Source organism: Aythya ferina (genome assembly GCF_964211825.1).
Source record: "Aythya ferina genome assembly, chromosome: 1".
In the NCBI taxonomy this organism is placed as follows: Eukaryota; Metazoa; Chordata; class Aves; order Anseriformes; family Anatidae; genus Aythya; species Aythya ferina.
Window position 1 is genome coordinate 125,184,183 of NC_140296.1, and position 20,233 is coordinate 125,204,415.

A 20,233-nucleotide genomic window follows, 5' to 3' on the forward strand; every position below is an offset into this window, starting at 1 on the left:
TATGTAGATTTCCCTCTACCATCACTTGGTTACAGATTTCCCCATCCATGACTACCGTAAAAATGAATTTGGTAAAAGGTCAGTCCTTGGAATTAAAGCCAAAAGAGAATTTTCCTAGGGAGACTGGGCTAGATGTAACTATTTTTGACTTTCTTCTGAGACAGCCTTTGGAAAACCATCTGTTAAGGTAAACTGGTCACTCTGAATAAGATAAACTTTTATAAATATCAGGGAAGAGGATGTGACTCACTGTCCAAGGCAATACTCCCAAGAACATAGTCTCAGACACTAATTTTCTCCCCTGATCCTGATAAATGGAAACATATCCAAGGGACTGCTTGGGACTGTGTCTAAGTGTCTAGACCAAAAACATAATTGAAAGAGAAGTAGAATGCTAGAGGAAAGCTGCAGAATAGACAAAATCAAGTTCTGTATACTTACTGAGAAAACCCCACAAGGACATTGAGTTAAAGCAGCATCCTATCTTTGAATGCAAAGGTTTTGCATCTATGAAATGAAGTGACGAGACATCTCTTTGCAGGAAACAGATCAAAATCTCCTCCAGATCTAAATGTGGAATAGAGAGGGATGCTGCAGACAAGAGTTGAAGTCCCTACTTTTAGTACTTGTGGAGACATTGACAAAAGCGAGAGCTGGAATTCTCAGATCTGAGCTATGCAGAAATATGTGGAAAGTAGGTAGGGTTGAATTACCAGCAAAAAGAGCATACTTGAGAGATAACTTGTTTTCAAAGTGTAGAAAATGTGGCTTGCCTCTGCTGTATTTCTTGTCAGCCTGCTAACACTCCATAGTTCTTTATTTTTTATTTTATTTTAAGTTCTTGTATTTTAAGACTATAACTCTGTAAAAATTTCGAACAGTGCTTTAGAGAGACAAACACAGATATTGAAATACAGGCACATACATGCTGTTTTACTCCTCTTCTTCCAAGACAGAGGATGCTCCCACATACAATTTAAAAATTACAGAGATAGGAAAGCAAAGAGTCTTTCTTCCCTTCCAGTGCTTTTCTCAAAGCTGTGGCTGAATTCAAGACATGAGATGTAGACCGAATATATTTCCTCCCACCTGTTTTTAGGGCTTGGTTCAGCTAAAGGACAGAGGAGAAGCTCCTAACTGCACTTTCACCCAGGAAAATCCCAGAGTAAAAATTAAGAAAGAGGAAGAATGTTCTTGATGGGAATGTTTTGGGGAGTGCAAGGTAAGAGCTATCCAAAAGGATCTGTGGCAACATGGACAGAATTGCAGACCGAAGCAGCAATATGCTTTTTGGCTGGAGGTCTGGTTTGCACTGGTGTATGCAGGCCAGGTGTGACTGGAAGGATAACACCAATGGAGAATGAGAAGAGCTGCTACTCCTCCACTTTTTACATAGCAGATTGACCCAGAACATGCTGATTGTGTCCAGCAATATTCATGTCCTCTTATGATCCTTTGTGACACATTGTGTAGACACCTCACCTCAACTGAAAGCAGAGGCCTTAAACATTATGAGTCTGCCCCTTAACCACCTTGCAGTCCACATCTGACTCCTGTGCACACCCATACAGTCCAATAACCCAACTGGTATTTACACATAAAATAGCAAAAAAGGGCCAGTGCTGTGTTTCTTCCCCCAGCTGAATCAATCCTCTGTGGTTACCAAGAGCATCCAAAAGCTTCTGTTTGAGGAGCGTGCACGAGAAGACTGGCTCAACAGAAGATCATGATGGGCTCACGGCAGTTATAAAGGGACATCTTCATCCTCATCTTCATCCTCATACAGATCAGTGGAGCGTAGGCTTATGTCCTTGAGGATGTCTGAGATGTCTTCAGCAACTGGTCTTGTCAGCTCCATCTCTTCCAAATCGGTATCAGTGGCATAATTGGAGCACAGGCCTTCCCCTTCATCATGCAAGTGAGAGGGCTGTGGGGAGTTTGAGTAGGGAGGCAGTGGGCTTTCTGTCCCCAAGTCTGCTGCGTTCTGTGCTGCCACCATGCAGCTGTCCTGCTGGTTCCATGCCTGAGTAGCCTGGCTGATCTTCTCACTGCTGATTGAAGTCCGGTTTGTATCACGGAAACTGGCAAGGGGAGGGCGGAGGCGAACTCCAGAGCGTGTAGAGCCCTCTATTGCCTTCTGAAGCTATTAGAAGAGAAAAAATTCAGAGAAAAATGGATGAGAGGGAGACTGACTCAGCCCTACACTGCAGAAGTTCATCAGCTCTCAAGAATAAAGGGCTTTAAAAATGGAGTCACATCTCCACCTCTGGGGCCTTTTACACAGGTATTGTAATTTTTGTTCTGTGGTAAATAACAAATTCTGCACCACTGAGATAGTAATAGCCACTCAGTTAAGAGCTCTAGTTTCAGGAAAAAGACAAAACATTTAACATGCCTGTAGATCCCTGCTGCCTTCTCTGGAAATCATCCATTCCACTACATGGCTTCCAAAGTGTTGGGGTTGTTTAGTTTGGAGAAAACAAGGCTCAGGGGAGACCTTACCATGCTCTACAATTACCTTAAAGGAGGTTGTAGCAAGGAGGGGATTGGGCTCTTCTCCCAAGCACTAAGTGATAAGACAAGGGGAAATGCCCTTAAGTTGCTCCAGAGGAGGTTTAAGTTGGATATTAGGAAAAATTTCTTCACTGAAAGGGTTGTGAAGTATTAGAACAGGCTGCCCAGGAAAGTGGTTGAATCACTATCCCTGAAGGTCTTCAAAAAACACGTAGAGCTAAGTGACATGGTTTAACAGCAGACTTGGCAGTGCTGGGTTAACGGTTGGACTTGGTGATCTCTGAAGTCTTTTCCAACCTAAATGATTCTGTGATTCAGAACTCAGCTGAAAACATAGCAATCACAGTCCTATTCCTAGATCATATTCCTAGCTGGATCCACAACCTGTGTTTCACAATGATTCACAGGATGATTGCAGTTGATTAGGAGATGAGAGAATGCATACTTACCTCTTCCAAAGCCAACACTCCCTTCAGCTTCCCCATACTGGTTATGTAGGCATGGCTGAGTCCCAATAATGAGAACAATGTATGTGTCTAAGGAAAAACACACACACACAAAAACATTTTAGAGACCTTGGAAACAGGTAATGTGATATCTGGTGCTAGACCCGTGATTTAGAAATGGGAATCCCAAAGGTGTACAATACTGAAGTTACCCCAGTGAGAACTACTACTTCCATTCTCCTTTTGTAGATAGCAAATACTACCCGTTGGTCCTTCTGCTAAGCTGTGAGTTGGGAGTGTGTTCATGATGTAGAGCACATTCTGTTCCTATCCTCTGTCTCCTTGTACACTTAGGGACTTGTGGAGATCCTTCTTCATTTTGGTGCTGGAAGTTGAATATCACATGCACTGTCAGAACATACTTAGGTTATTTATTCCAGTACTTTCCTTACCACCAGAAGCCTTTTTTTTTTTTTTTTTTCTTTTTCTTTTTGTCCAGAATACTTCCTGTCAAAACTTCAGCTTCTTGCTTTTTACCCAGTGCAGTGGGAACACTGGAAACAAGTTACTCCCTTTCTCTTACAAAGACTTCTGAAAAAGACAGGTATCGCACTACTATCACCCTTCTGTTCTTCAGCCTAAATATACTCCATGCTTTCTGAAACTTTCAGCATTCTCAGTGCTCATCTGTGGAATATTTTTAACCTCTAGTTTCTTTAAACTGAGCTGTACTCTACCTGTGGCCTTACATGAAGTGATTCTTTCAGAGCTGTTATTTGCCTTTTTCTTTAGCATCACATGAGATGCTGAATGTCATGTTCAAGTGTAAATTAAGGAAAATGTCAGTCTTCTGGCAGAAGACATTTTATCCTAGCATGAAAGAAAATCAGGCTGGTTAAATACAATTTGATCACCATACGCTGTGCTTTTGATTTTCAGCATTGTTACACTTAGCTCTAACTATGCATACCTCAAGTAGCTTTTTTATTTCTTTATCATTTATTTATTCCTGCGTTTTTTTGTGCATCCAAGTCAAATTATGTCTGTTATTTCAGAGTTTATTTGAAAAAGAGCAAATTGCTCTTTTTAAAAAGAGGTATGGAACCTTCTTCATTTGCACTCTTCAGGTATCCTTTCTTGTAACCCCTAAACTCTCAAATGCTAGTATTTTTCAGATTGCTTCAATCAGTCCTTTAGAAAACACCAAACTCATCTTAAGTATATGCTAGACTGTTATTTTGCTAAAGACTGGGATAATAGTAATTAATTTAATGCAAGGCACCAGCTGACAGTTCACATTAAATAAATATTAATTAAAAACTTGCAGTGTGCACTTTTGCTTCAGTAGACCAATTTCCTTTTCCATTTAGTGAACCCCCAATCATCTCTTACTCCTGATATACTTATGTAATGATTGTTTTTCCTCCAGTCATTCTGCACTGACTCTAGAAGTCTTATCACAGAATACCCAAAGTTGGAAGGGGCCAGCAAGGATCAGAGTCCAACTCCTGCCTCCACACTCAGGAGTTAAGTCATTCGTCTGAGAGTGTTGTCCAAATACTTATTGAACTCCAGCAAGCTTGGTGCCATGATCACTTCCCTGGGGAGCCTGTTCCAGTGCTCAGCCACCCTCTTGGTGAAAACCTTTTTCCTAATATCCAGGTTGAACCTCCCCTCTTGCAGCTTCATGTTGTTCCCTTGGGTCCTATCATTGGACATCAGTATGACCTAGCTTCCTCTTTCCTTGTGCTTCAGGTTGATGAAGAGCCTATAATATAGGCTGGTTTGAAGAAACTTTTCTCACACACTGAGGCAGACTCCACACCCTGACAGAAACACTCTGAGAAATTCAGGAGTGTTCATTCCAGTCTTATGCACCAACAAACCAGGGTGTATTTCTCCAGCTAATATTCTTAGCATTATAGTAGCGTATACTGCTTCTGTTGGTGTAATGTCTGGAAAATCCTAAGTTGTGTCCAAAAGCTATTTTAATAAATGTACTCAAATGTCTTAACCTCTAACCTTTCATTTTCCAGGAGACTAGTGTCACACAGATACTGTATCACACGGAAAGGTATGGGAACAAAATTACTTCTGTGTCTGGATGTTCAAGTAGCTGGTGGTAATTATAATTGGATGAGGAAAAAGTGAGTCAGTTGGAGGTGAAGAAAAGGAGAAGAAATGTCATAGACTAGTCTTGCAATGATAGATGGGGTGGAGAAAAACAGACGATGCCTCAGAGAGAGTTCTGCACCCACCTTGTGCAGGGAAGTTCTCTCCACCAGTTGGAAAGGGGAAGGGTCTATGCGGCAGCAGTCAAAGCATACATCCTTATTCAGCTCCTCCTGTTCCCAAGCATCTATCTGACACAAGAAAGAAAGAGTATCACTCTTACAATAATTAGCAGTGTTGCTGGTTATGTATCCAAACCAGGTCCATTTACCTGTTAATCATTCCTCCACTCCACGTAGATTGTTTACCTGTTTTGCCCATTATATTACCCCTTTCATGTTTCCCACCCCTTCTTTGGCAGTATCTAGTCCCTATGTGAATAGACCAATTCCAGTACCTCTGAGGTTTTCTTGGAAGGTGAAGTTTTGCTCTTTCCTACTTAGAGAGAGTGAACATCTTAGCTTTCTTTTCTGAGTTGACATTTCCCTCGTCATTACAACATAATACTTCCTTTGTGCAAAGAATAAAGGAACAACAAAGACCCATAGATTTAAGTGAGAAGGGAAATATGGAGGTCTCTAGCCCAACACCCTGCTCACAACAGAGTTGACTTCAAAGCTAGATCAGATTACTTGGAGCCTTACTCAGTACATCTAGCAGAACAATCTCTTATTGTGTGAGACTTGCCCAGTGTACAAGTCTCAGAAGAAGAAAATGGCTTTATCTTTGGCTTTATGTGGTAATTGCTGATGTTGTAAGAAAGAATTGCAAATGATAAGGAATGGGCAAAAGGAGCACTCACTTGACATCAATCCCACTCAGCATCCAGTCTTACCTCTTCTGGTGTCATTGTATCAATGACTTCCACTGGCTCCTGTAGGAGAAAACGCTGGTCAGGATAGATGAAGTACACAGTTTCACAGGGTACAGAAGGAAAAGATGTACACAGTCTCCTTACCCATTGTGGTCCCCTTTTTATTCCAAATAATGACTTACTAAGTTATTAGGTTTTCTTCATACTGGTATATTAAAAGGTGCACTCTATACTTGCTCTTCTTCCCTTGCCAAAGAACACTGGTGGAGCAATTCAGGTGCCTAAACATGGTCATGTAATACTGCTTTAGATGCTCTCAGACATTCCACATGGGTTCCAACTACTGCCCTAGAGAGGATGGGTCTCCCATAGGCTTTATATGATATCTACCAACCCTGTACAGACATTTCAAATACATAAGGGCATCTAACATGGCACAAGACAAAAGCATCTTTTCATTTTTAAATACCTAAAACTGTTTGCCAAATGGACTAGAATTGCACTTTGTTCCAGGTTAGCCAAATTATGATTACTTGGAAAAAGATGCCCAGTCTCAGTCATGATGGTAGCCTTGACACCTGAGCACAAATGGCTCATTAGCAAGATGCACACTCTTTTACAGTAATTACATCCTTTCTTCTTGGAGGGAGCTCCCCACTGACACTGTTAGAATTCAGGACCATAAGTATGTACGCTCTTTGGCCAGATTCTGAATGGCTCTGTGTAGAGAGTTCTCTTCCTATTACATCCCTTCTCTCTTCAGGGTATTGCTAGGCTTTCTGTATCCCTAACCTGGACATCACTCTCTCTTTCAAGTGGACGGTTGAAAGGGCACAAGAGCTGCTGGATCAGTTGCCTCAAATTCCAGAAATTGCCTGAAGGATAAAAACAAATGTGGATAAGAGACAAGAATGAATGAGAGACAAAAATACAAAGCACCATGCCCATCTCCTTGCCCAAGGCAGGCTGGGAAATAGTATGAAGGACATGTTAACTGTGAATGACAGGGTTCAGCCAGCCACAGTCTAGCATTCAGTTTGTAAAACGGTGGCTAGGACATGCCAGAATAAACATTTCCATGCAATATCTTTTCCTCAAGGAGAGGAAAGAAACCATTTACAAAATAGCCCTTGTGGATGATAGTCATAGATCAGTGACCCTGAGGAAGAAACAGAAGCAAGACTACCAGGACAGTAAACAATGTGATACAAGGGAGAAACTGCTGTGAGTAGAGGTTTCTGCAATCTATAAGGAAAATGTGATTCAGAGGATGAGTATGAAAAGGAAATTTGAAAATTATTTCAAAGACAAAACATGTCAAAAGGACAGAACGTGACAGGTACAAAAGGGTGAGAAGTGTGCACTGGGCTAACAGTGTAATGGCTGAAATGAAAATGACTGCAGAACTATTCTCTTAGGAAGGGCAGTCAGGAATTAGAAAAGGGAAGAAGATAGGGTTTGGTGCTATTGTGAAGTGAACAAGGTTGTGGAGGAAAATCAGTCAGAAAAAATAACAGTTCTGAGCCAAACTAAAAATGATGGTAGGGAAAGCCTTTTGAAGTCACCCCTTGCTACGTTTCCTCTCGTCACTCCTTGATCCCTCAGCACTAGCTTCACTTAAAGTGTCTCACACAATGTCCTTGTTTTGATGTGATTATCTTTATGATTTGGTCAGGAGGGTGAATGGCTGTTCCACCACTCTACTGCCATGGTAGCATAATACAGATTTTCCTGTGCCTTAAAAGTTTGGTCATACATGAGTGGTGTTAAGAATCCAGAATGTGCTATATGGTACATTATATGTTAACCTTTAGGTGTCTAAAAGCATGAGCCAGAGCACTATTCTCTGTATTTGTTCTCAAGATTTGGCTACACCGCTGTGCTTACTCACTGTCTGCATATTTCAAGACACATAAAGGAAAACAAACAAACAAACACAAATTAAAAAAAAACAACAACACCATCCTGTATCAAATGTACATGATATAGGAATCATAAATGAGATATGAGTACAGTCTTGGAAACATAGGTCATAAAGGTAGAGCAGCACAAAAAGAACACAATACATCAGTATTTGTCCATCAAATTAATGTAGCTGAAACAAAGAGATGTGCATCCAAGGGAGGAGTTGTTCAGTTTTGGAGATGGGTGAGCAACTCCAAAAATAAGTACATCTGGTTAGCTCTCAGGCTTCTTTTCCCAGGAAGATTAATTCACAGGGTGAAGAGATGGGACCCTTCCATGCAGAACCTTCAGAAAAAGTCAAAGGATATGTTATGGCAAATGATGGAGTTGGGAATACTGACAGGGAGAGAGCAGCCTGAGTGGACCTACTTTTGCCATGCTCTCTGGGGGATCACAAACAGAAGATAATTTCAGGTATGTTACACTGACGGTGAGGTACATTAACAAAGTGCCTTTAATATATGAAAAATAGAGAAAGCTGAAAGACCAATTCCTTCTCTCAGTGTCTGGGAAGCCAGCACCTTGCACAGACACCTACACACAGCAAGCTTTAAAGTTTCCATAATCTAACTGACATACGGCTGGGGCATGCCAGAAGTTACCATACCTGGGGGTTGCTGTGGCTCCAAAATTTCATGTGTTTGTTTAACAGGACTTGTTGGGCCGTTGGGCTCCTCTGGGTAACTACAAGTGGGAGTTGGTGGCGGGGGCAGCTGTTATTGAAAGGAGAGAAAATTAGATCCACCCTGTGTCATTTCTTTCTCCGTCTCTCCAAATGCCTTGCTGCTTCTTAAGCAGTCTTTATCAAGTCTCTTTTCCCTCACCTCTGCCTTCTCATCTGTATCCTCATCCTCATCAACATAAGCAAAAGACTCATGCTTCAGCTTTGGCAGGGTTGCCCCTGACCCCTTACTGTGTCCATTGTAAGGTGCCTCAGCTAGCTTCTGCTGCATTTCTCTGTTGAGGCACCGTCGCCGTTCTGGGCTGATATGTCTCTGGAGGAGTGCCTGCAGTTCAGAGCGCTCCACAGACCCCAGTAGGATCATGGTCTCTGCATAACAGAATAGAGAAACAGTTAAACCCCCTCAAGGTTTTGAATGTCTCATGCTACATGCTGCCCCTTCCTCCTTCCAACCTTTTCAGAGTGCTCTGACTAGCACTATCACGAGCTATAAAGGAGGCATTGACCAGCCCTGTTAATTGCTGCTAGTATGCTGTGAGGCTCTGGGAGGCTAACCATCAAGCTATGCTACTTCTCAGCACCACATCAGGCTCTTTACTTATACAAGATCCCTCCCCATCGTCAAAGTTCCCCTACACCTCTTTTACCTGCTATATCTTCTTCACTCCCCACACTCCAGCCTCCCTTGCTGACAAAGCTGAAACAACCTTCTGTCATACATGATACATAGTGGAAGATATTTAGGATTATTATTATTATTTTTTTTTATGTAGTAGGTCACACTATCTTCTTCAAAGTGTATAATTTGAGAGCTAGTTTCTTTGATTCTGAGTTGAGACAGTGTTCAGGAAGGACTAGTTTCTCCACTTTGCTGACCTGGTGAGTCCACCAAAGGCAAAGTCTTAACAGTGGTGCTTTGGAGCAGAGTTTGCAAGTCTCGGTATTTACAGTTGGAGGAGACAAACTTCACATCTTGGACCATAATATCTTCAACAAAGACATTGTATTTGCTGTGAATTTATGGACAACAAAGTTAAGAGTTAGCGTATTAAAAATGTCTAGCAGATAAATTCCTCAAAGAAACACATAAAATGATGACTTCTTTAAAAAGTGTTCCCTATACAGTTGCTAAATATTCTTCTGTAAGAGTAACCAAGGAGGACTTTGCAACAGGATCAATACAGATTAACTAGATTTTCGTTACAGTTGTATTTCACTCCATTACTCCCCATGATAAAATTACATGCCTTTCTATGCACATACATATATGTTTTATATATACATACCTATGTATATTATATATACTATATAGAGAAACATGTATGTGAATAACTGAACTTTGTTTTAAGCTAAACATCTAAATAAAATACTTAAAACATTTTTGGAGAAAAGTATCCTAAACACCAAAACTTCCAAACTGATGCAATTTGGTAATATCTACAGAAATTCAGTAATATTGCAGATTATTCAAACCTGTGCTTTCTGTGAAAAAAGAGCTTTTCTCCATTTCTGTGTATGAACCTTACTTTTACTACACCTTTTTTTTCTTTTTTCTCCTCACCTCAGGTCTATTTTGCTTTTTTATTTTCTTTGTAGCTCAATCTCTCTGTCTCCTTTTCATGACCTTTTCTTCTGCCGTGATCTCACTGTTTTGTTTTACTTCTTTACCACTCCCTACATCCACCTCAGTTTTTCTACTATACCTTATATGATTCCAGCCCAGGTCTGGCAGGTAAGGCAACTTCTTCACCTGGATGATGCTGTCATAGAGGCTGGGTTGCAGACTCTGGGCCACCATGTTGGCAAGAATGACAGCTACCATCATGGGCAGGATGTGAGAAATTTGACCTGTCAGTTCAAAGCAGATCACAGCAGTGGAGACAGTGTGGCTGACTGCTCCCGTCAGAGCTGCTGCACCTTTCCCATGTAGGGTAGAAAAGAAAGTGGGAGAGAAGAGGAAAGACTGTCATATAGAAACAGAATATCAAGTCAGCCAGAAAAGACACAGAGATGAGACCAGGTGAAGAAAGAGAAAGACATAAAGACTCACCAATGACAGCATACCCTCCAGGTAAGATTTTATAAACAATACCATCAAAGAGGATCCCATCAGGAAAGAGTGATGCCATGATTTCCCCTATAAGACGTCCAAATGCAGCACCTGGAAAATATCACCAGCAATTATGGAATTAACATATAAGGAACACCCAGTCTGTGCTATGCAGAGATGCTGGGCAAGCACTGGAGTACTTTCTAACAGAAACAAAATAAAAACTTACATTAAAATGACACCAGGGATTAAAGAGTAGCTTTCTGTTACAAAATATGGAAGTTAAACTCCATAAACTCCTCATAAACTCCAAGGGGAAAAAAAATACTAAGATAAGTAAATACAGTTGAACCCTCATTTTTCCGTGGACACATCAAGTGTGATGGTATTTGTGATTCCCTGCCAGGAGGAAAGATTTTTTAAAAGGTGGTGTATTTTGTGTCGTGTCAGTTAAGATCACAGTTGGGGATCTTCATATACTCATTCTATGAATGTCTAAACACTAAAATAATAGGCTTACAGAAAGGTTTAAGTGGGAAGGGACCTCTGGAGGTCTTTGATCTGATCCCTGCTCAAAACAGGGCTAATTTAAAAGTGGTAACAGGTCACCCAGGACCTTGGCCAGACCATCTTTAAAAGCCTCTAAGGATGGTGATTCCCCATCCTCTTTCTGGAAACCTTAACCAGGGAAACATTCTTTTTCCCCCTATGTCTCTTAGAATTTCCCTTATTACTTGTGCCTTTTACCTCCTGTTTACTATGTGCCTCTGAGAAGAGTATTTCTATCCTCTGTATACCTTGCTGCATTAGATGGTGAATTAGATGGTGAAACCTAGAGTCAGACTTCATCTTGGCCTTCTCTTCTACACGTTGATTAAGCACAATTTCTTCACACTGTCCTTCATTTTGTGCTCCAGCTCCTCAGCAATCTCAGTGGCCCTACACTAGACTCACTGCACTTCATCAAAATTTCCTGCATAAGTGGACACAAAATAACATAATATTCCAGAATTGTCCCAAAAATACTGATTGCTGGGAAATAACCATTTTCTTTGTCTTGCTTTCTGGACTTTTCCTAGTAAACTCTTACTTGTTGTTAGCCTTTATTACTGCAAGGGCATGCTACTGACAGGTTCAGTTGTTGCCTTCAGGAACCCAGAGGCTGTTAACATAGTTCATTTCATTTAATAGCTATGAATATTAATGCTGATCATTATGAGTTTGTGTTTCTTAGTCTTTTTTTTTTCTTTCTTTCTTTTTTTTTTTTTTTTTTGTCTTGGAATTAAAAACTGTTAAAAAACAACAAACCCCCATACATCACCATGTCACCATACTCCAGTCAGAAGAAAGAGAAAAAGGATTATGTGGTATTGCAGGTACTAATTTTGAGGTTGTCTCTTCTCACTGGGCTTCAGGAGCAAAAGGAGCAACTATTACTAATTGTAGTATGAAAGTTTCTTCGTAGGTAGAAAGGCAGAGAAATGAGAAGGCCATGATACAGCATGCCTTTCCACAGCTTGGTTTCCCTTATGTAAAAGGACAGGAAAGTCCTCCTCAGCATTTGGATTTGAGGGCATGGGAAAGGACCCCTTCAGCAGAGGCTCAGAGACTCGTATATGAACTACTAACTGAGCTTGTCATAGGCAGTGATAAGTAGACTCCTCATCCCCTAAAAGAAATCTGCCAGGTACCTCTGCAGTATCTCTCTCATCCTTTTCACCTATCAGACCTATACACTACAACACAAACTCACCCAGAACAAAAACAGGCATGAAGCCTCCACAGGGGATTGGCATTGTAGTAGCAATGACAGACATCCAGAACTAGAAGAGAGGTAGAGAGGATGCAGTTGTTAGTGAGCAGCAATAGCATTTTCAGCAATCCCACCCTACTGCCAAGCTGGTGAATCCATAAGGAGACACATTCTGGGGGATGTGGCAGTTCAGCCAGGAAGTGAAAGGTAAAGGGTCTGTGAGGTGTGAAGGGTAGCTGGAAGAACTCTGACAACACACCAAAACTGATGTAAAAGACCTCTGGGTACTGCTATGGTGACAGGGAAGGCAAATTACCAGGAGAATGAACATGAGAATTCCTTTGCCACGGACCTTTGAAGGTGAGATTTCCTACTGCTTGGTTTTGTTTGTTTGTTTTTGTTTTGATGTTTTATAATAAATAAATACATTTTATTTTATAGAACAAGGTTGTCAACATTTCACAGACTCAGAAAATTTTCAGCGTGAGGGAACTTTAGAGGTCTCTCACTCAACTCCCTGCTTCCAGAAGGGCTAATTCCTAAGTTAGATCAGTTTTCTCAGGACCGTGTCCAATTGAATTCTGACCATTTTGAAGGATGGAGATTCCCCAGCTTTTCTGAGCAGTTGTGTCACTCCTGACTCACACTAAAGGGAGATTTTTTTCCTGAAGTCAACCTGCCATATGTTTCCCTTTTTATAGCTTGTGCTGTTGCCTCTTGTCCTTTCACTATGTTGGGCAAAACAATGAAAATCTGTCTGGATAGAATAGAATAGTTTATTTGGAAGGGTCCTATAAAATTGAGTCCAACTGCCTGAATAGTCTCAGGACTAACCAAAATTTAAAGCATGTTAAAGGCATTATCCAGATGCCTCTTAAACTCTGACAGGCATGGGGTATCAAATACCTCACTAGGAAGCCTGTTCCAGTGTTTGAACAACCTCACGGTAACGAAATTTTTCCTAATATCCAGTCCAAACCTCCTCTGGTGCAGCTTTGTGTGGTTTCCTTATGTTCTATCATCTGTTATCAGGGAGAAGAGACCAACAGCTTCCCCCTCTACTTTTGCTCCTCAGGAAGTTGCACAGAGCAATGAGGTCACCTCTTATCCTCCTTTTCTCCAAACTAGACAAACCAAGAGTCCTCAGCATAGGACATGACATCCAGCCCTTTTACCAGTTGGTTGCCCTCCCCTGCATGTATTTAAGTAACTTAAAATCATTTTTACATTGTGGAGCCCGGTACTGTACACAATATTCAAGGTGAGGCCACACCAATGCTAAATATCGATCACTTCTTTTGACTGGCTGGCCATGCTGTGTCAAATGCACCCTAAAATGTGGTTTGCTTTCTTGGCTGACAGTTAGTGCTGAGGCTGATCCAAATGCTGTCTTAGACCAGCACATACAGTCTTCTTCTGGAGGCAACAGCCTAAATGGGACTCAGGATAGATATACCACATAGTCCATCCTTCTTTTATTCAAGTAAATGAGACCTTATCTGTTTGGTACACCATAATCAGAATTACAACAGAAGCAGAACCCTCAGTTGCCTGTCAGAAATTTGATACAGTGTTTTACTTTAGATGGAATCAGCTTTGACAAACATTAATGCCCATTTCTGATCTACTGAAATATTCAACTGATACTTCAAGGTGGCATCAGCTCTTTTTGTTCTTAAGAAAAATCAGCATTTCTATGATATTTTTACACACACACACACACTGGCCTGGAAAACCTCTTTTTTTTTTTTTTCTTTTTTTTCCAGGATTTGGAATATAATTACTTGGATTTTGGAATATAATGACTACTTTCAAATCTCTTCTCTTGCTCTGTGATGTATCTGTTACACAGTTAATCCTTTCAAAGTCTGAACAAATGCAATTTCTATGGGCAATGTTAGGTCAGAACATTGAATCTGCTGCTGCTTTCCTAGAATTGAGCAAAGCAGGTCTCAGCTACATTTCTCCACTATGCTACAGTACTATTAACAAATCCTTGAGCCTCATTCACATATAGATAATTTTTGTCTCCTGTCTGGAGTCAGGAATATGAAGTAGACAGTATCACACTTTATTTAGGCCAAATATAAATTATCTGAGAATTTTTTTTACTCAATTACTTGTTTTACCAAATCTTGTGAGACTTGTCCTAATGTAGTCTTTTACGGCCAGCCACTACACAGTGGCTCCTGAAACTCATTCAGCAGGATGCTTGAGGATGATAAACTAGGGAGCAGTCAAGGAGGTAAGTGTAGTAAGGCCAGGAAATTATTCCCTAATGACACTGTTAATTTTGCACTCATGGTGGGCAAACATCATATCAAAAGTGTAAGAAGACTCCATTTCAGTTGCAGTGTTTCATTCAATGCCAAGCAGCTCCCCATTGTCAGATAACATAATTTTACAAAGTACAAGGAACACTCACTCTGACTAGAAAAGGCTTAGTGAGCTAGATTTCCTTACCTTCATGAGAAAGAAAAGCAGGATGATGATGAAGACACTGACTTTGGGGTGGATCCAGGCAGCAGATTTACCTAGGATCTGGGGGTCTCCTGTGTGTTTTGCCCAGGTATAGTTATCAAAGAGAGAGCTGATGGCTTCCCGTGGCATCAACTAGAGAGCAAAAAAAAAAACACAAAAAAAACAGGGATAAACTGTGAGATTAGACAGAATAAATATTCTACCTCTGTTCCAAGAAAGTGGAGATGTTTACTTCAGTAATTCATGATTATGAGACTTAATTCACATTTTTAATCTTCAGGAAGAGAAGAGTGACTGGAACTGGTGAAAGGATAACTAATTCTGCACATGGGGTAACATCTTTCTAATTATTCGCTTAGAAGAGTGGACCTTTTGCAAGTTTTATACAAAGGGGATAGCAGAGATCACAAGTCTCAGAGTACAGTCCCTCTTCAGTCCAAAGTTCTCCCAAGTTTTTCTTCCCCTTTCCAGGATGTAAGGTTATTGGGGCATAGGGGAAGGGGACACTGCTCTACAGAATTACACAGAAGTGAAAATATACTTCCCACTCTCACCTCTCCTGCCATGAACTGTCCAAACCCTGGAGGAAAGGTCACAGTTGCTATAAGGAAGGATATAACCCCAGGGTATATGAGGCGGCTGGAAAGAAAGAAAAGTCTGTTAAAATATAATGTCACATTTTTTTTCTTGTAGCAGTATCACTTCAGGATTATAAATGCTATTCCCATGAAAACTCTCTCTCGCATTTGTATCCATTACTTTGGAATTGCGTAACTGACAATTTAATGCCCTGCTCCACTGATCATCATCATTCATAGAGAGTTCAACTGACAGCAAAGCCATTTTTCCCATCGGGATTATTGTTAAGGGGAATAAGGGAGGGATGTACAAAATGCATAGCGTTGAATGTACAGTGGTGATGTGTTTTTACAATTGTGCGGTGACCCATTATCAAAAGTCAGCCTCTTCTCCAGTTGTGTCCTGACTCAGCTTTGCTTATTCATCCCTCATGCAATATATCCTGTCCTAGTGTGTTTAAATATGTTTCCCCTTCCCCCCATACATTTTGGCATGAATCCTTTGTTATATTAATTCTTATGGGAAAATAGTGCTTTACTTTCCTTTGAATTCCTGACCAACACACTTTTTGGGAAGTCTCTGTAAGGCCTTTGCTGCTAAGTGCTTTATTTCATTTTGTATTTATCTTCCATATTGCAATTCACACCTTTCAGTTGCTATCAGTTTCTCCTTCTGTTTATTAAGTATGCAGTGATTGCAATACTGTAGTACATTCTTTACATTGTCTACATTTTGATTTTAAAAGTATTTCAGATTTTAAAGACGCAGTTATATTTCAGTTAAGTTTCTTAAAATATAAATGTTAACTCTTTCTTTTGCAAAAAGAAAAAGATTAAAAACAAACAAACAAACAAACACAAAAAACAGTGCCTCTTAAGAAACACAATTATTGATTTTCTGATTGATTGGACATTTCCTGTCCAATCAGTAGTTTTCTTTGTCATCTTAATAAATATTACAGAATCCCTTTTCAAACAAGATGCTCTTTGAAATTATTGGGGCTGATCTAGAAGAAAATCCAGATTAGAATATCTTCTTTTGATATTTGCAGATATTTTACTGTGATATAAATTCAGTTTCTCTTAGTTTTACTATCTTACATTTGAAATAGTTCCACTAGCTTCCAGAAAGTATTTGTTACTATCCTATATCAGTAGAGTATCCAAATCTGGTCTCTAAAAGACAGCATCTTCAAAGGCACTCACTATTTGGTGAGAAACTGGCTTAGAGCTGTATGACGCCGGATGCATAGGACCACTTGACGATTAAGATAAACAAAAAATGCTCCAAGGAATCCAGAACATATCCTAAAGTGGAAAAAATGAAACAAAATCATACCAAACAACAGAAAACAAATAAACAGCCAACCAAAAACTGAGTTTAAATATTTTTCATCTTCATCTGTTATAACATCTTTTAACTTCATAATCTGCAGTAACTCATTTGAAGACTGACTCCCTGATGAAAGGAGAGAGGTGGTTTTGGATTTCTTTGTCACATGCTGAGATTTTTCTCTCGAATTTCCTCTTAGATGGAGAAATCTCATGTCAGGATATGATGTCCAATTCCAAGACATGGCAAGGTTGCTACTTATTTCTAGCTGTTCCCTTCCTTTTCTATGCCGTGGCCTAGAAAGGCTTCCAAAGATGCCTTGTACAGATGCACATGTACACAGATACACATGAATACATACAAACAGCTGTATCAGTGAAGAACAGTGAATAAACCATGACTCTGTAGGCAATATAGTGTGATAATGTTTTTATCTCAGCTACAATTTGTTGAATAGAGGGTTTCTTGGTAGTTCAAGTGAGAATGAATGTACAAAGAACTGATTAGTACTTGTGTTTCTGTGGCTGTCTCTAATTTTAACTGTTCAAATACTTGGATGACAGGAACAGTATTAGGATCTACAAAGAAAGACTGATAGATTTTAGTGTGGCCTGGAAAAGAACAGCTCATTGAAGACATGTATTGTCAGAACTTAAACATCAGGTTGGAATGGGAAATAGTAAAAAAGAAAAGGAGTTTGATTCAGCAAAATTGTACACCTACATCAAATATAAGAAGTAACACACTAGGAGTGGGCTTGGGAATGGGGGTGAAGTGGTGTCCAAAACCATGACATTTAGATGCAACAGGGCAGATGAGTGCCACTACTAGGGTATTAAGCACACCAATTCTCTCCATAGGCAAGAAACCTAAGCCCAGCCACCTCAAGAGCATGCATACCAATGCACATATTTTGGGCAACAAACAGAGGAACTGGAGTTCTATGTTGAGTCTGAGATTTATGATGTTATAGGAATCACACAAACTTGATGGGAAAACTCACTTGACTGGAAGACCACTATGCATGGCCACTATCCTTTGGAAAGACAGGATGGGAAGAGGAGGCGAAGTTGAACTTTATGTAAAAGATGTTTGAGTGTATGGAGGTAAGCTATGGAGACCATGAAATTGGTCTATTCTTAAATTTTTTGGTCTATTGGTCTATTCTTTAATTTTTTTGAAATTGGTCTATTCTATTATTAGAACTCTATTGAGTTCTTTGGATCAGGATTAGAGGGACTGTTACCAAGGCTGATCTTACTTTAGGTATATTGGCTGTAGATGTGCTCTACCTAGACTTCAGTAAGGCTTTTGACACCATTTCACACAGCATTCTCCTGAAGAAGGTGGCTGCTCAAGGCTTGGACATGTATTTGATTCGTTGGATGAAAAACTGGCAGAGTGACTGGCAGAGAGTCTTGGTGAATGGAGATAAATCCAGTTGGATGCTGGTCACTAGTGGTGACCCCAGGGCTCAGTATTGGGGCCAGTCCTTTCCATACCTTTATCAATGACCTGGATGAGTAATGCACTCTGCACTTTTCCTCATTGAACTTCATGAAATTGTTATCAGTCCACCTCTGCAGCCTGTTGAGATCCCTCTGGGTGGCTGCATGGCCCTTAGGTGAATCATTCACTCCCCCCAGTTTTTGTGTCATCCAGGAATTTACTGCTGGTCCGCTCTACCCCATCATTGAGATCATTAATGAAGGTGATCAAAGGGCTGGAGAGCCTGCCTTATGAGAAAAAACTCAAGGAGTTAGGTCTTTACATCCTGGAGAAGAGAAGGCTGTGGTGGAATCTCATCACTATATTTCAGTATTTAAGGGTTGGCTACAAAGAGGACAAAGGTTCTCTCTTCACCAGGAGACACATTGAGAAGACAAGGGACAATGAGTACAAGCTGCAGTGAGATAGACTTCATCTTGATATATGAAAGAAATTTTTTACAGTGAGATCAATCACTGGAACAGGCTCCTCAGGGACATGGTAGAATCCCCGTCAGTGAAGGTTTTCAAGGTGCAAGTGGACAGGGTGTTAAATAATCCCACCTAGGCTCCGTTTTCACACAGAAGGTTGGACCAGATGATCCCTTTGAGGGATTCAAGGTCCCTTCCAAGCTGGGTTATTCTATGATTCAGTGATCGTATGATTCTTGTGCCTATGATCCTAATTCCTTAGGCCTACGTTCCTGATCCTAATAGAGCCAAAAATGTATAGCATTCTATGATTCCTATACTCTACTTTAATTAGACCTGGGTAAATAGGACATAATACTCAACAGTGAAGTAAAAAAAAAAAAGAGTGCATTTAAATTTGGTAAGAGGAAGTGTTATTTTATGTGGCAAATAATTAAGCCACAGAATACTGACACACAAGTAACATATTCATTCTATTCATTTTAAAAATGAATGGAATTTTTCATTATTTTATGGCCTGCAGTTTTTTACTAAATCTCATTCAAAGATGATTTTAGCTTATATAAAAAATAATAATTGTATTTTGAAGAATTCCTGCTTGGTTACTTGAAATTGCATAGGAACAAGCTAAAACTAAATATAAAACTGCTCACAGGAAAACATTTGTTCAATGAGCTTCTCAAATAGTTCAAGCCTGCACTATCTAGCATTGCTGTTAAAATATGCCTTCTGCAACTGCAGAGTGAATTGAGTTTCTTTATAATACACTATTTTAAAAAGTACATTACTCCATTCCTGGCTATCAATTTGTCAATAAAATAGAGGTGCTCCTTCTGCATGCATTTTGCAACTTATCAACATTTGCTGACACAGAAGAACAAGATCTACCTTTTTATAGCGCTTAGTCTGCCTCTTTTTTTTTTTTTTTTGTGTGTGTGTGTGTGTGTGTGCTACTTGAAAGTGAAGAAGTATGTTGAATAGAAAGGGAGCTCGACTTTGAGAATGAATGTTAAGAGAATTTAGAACATTCCAAGTTGGCTTCAGGACTTCATCCAAGACTGTACAAGTGTCTCTCTTTCTCTCTTTGTTTTTAATAGCACATTGGACACCTAGATATTTGAAAGCATTTCACAACCATCTCATACACCTTTCATAGCCTGTGTGCAGTACTGCAAAAAACAAACAAATACCACCACCACCACCAAAAACAAACAAACAAAGCAAAGCAAAGCAAACCAAACCACCACCACCAAAAACTGAATGGCTGATCTTAACAATTTATCTGTTATCACTGGATCCGATTACAGTTAAGCTATCTTTGTCAGCATATCAAGTGTACCAACTTCTCTTGGAAAGGATACCATTTCTGATCTTGTAGAAAGGAAACTCCCTGGATAAATGTTTTGTCCCATTCCCCCCTATATTCTCTGAGTTTTTTTCTTCTCTGTTTTTCCTGTATGCTTTCAGAGCATTCCATTGGCATGTACTAACTGACCAGGTCTTAACAAACTAAATATAACTTTCTA

At 40.0% G+C, this 20,233-nt stretch overlaps 1 protein-coding gene across 8 annotated transcripts in view; it reads right to left on the reverse strand.

Moving 5' to 3' along the window:
* Positions 1-812: 812 nt before the first annotated feature.
* Positions 813-20,233, reverse strand: part of CLCN1 (chloride voltage-gated channel 1) — a gene marked incomplete at its 5' end in the record, with an annotated part of 64,375 nt that continues 44,954 nt past the window's right edge. For 7 of the 8 annotated variants that reach the window (XM_084501899.1, XM_084501903.1, XM_084501901.1 and 4 more), the window contains 14 exons: positions 813-2,143; positions 2,964-3,050; positions 5,219-5,323; positions 5,968-6,006; positions 6,739-6,821; positions 8,519-8,624; positions 8,736-8,962; positions 9,470-9,603; positions 10,297-10,510; positions 10,644-10,754; positions 12,397-12,466; positions 14,860-15,009; positions 15,432-15,516; positions 16,662-16,763. In XM_084501899.1, the coding sequence (XP_084358025.1) occupies positions 1,745-2,143; positions 2,964-3,050; positions 5,219-5,323; positions 5,968-6,006; positions 6,739-6,821; positions 8,519-8,624; positions 8,736-8,962; positions 9,470-9,603; positions 10,297-10,510; positions 10,644-10,754; positions 12,397-12,466; positions 14,860-15,009; positions 15,432-15,516; positions 16,662-16,763 (1,912 nt within the window). In that variant the 3' untranslated portion in view covers positions 813-1,744. The remainder of the gene's footprint in view (positions 2,144-2,963; positions 3,051-5,218; positions 5,324-5,967; positions 6,007-6,738; positions 6,822-8,518; positions 8,625-8,735; positions 8,963-9,469; positions 9,604-10,296; positions 10,511-10,643; positions 10,755-12,396; positions 12,467-14,859; positions 15,010-15,431; positions 15,517-16,661; positions 16,764-20,233) is intronic. The other variant, XM_084501902.1, reaches the window with a different exon arrangement.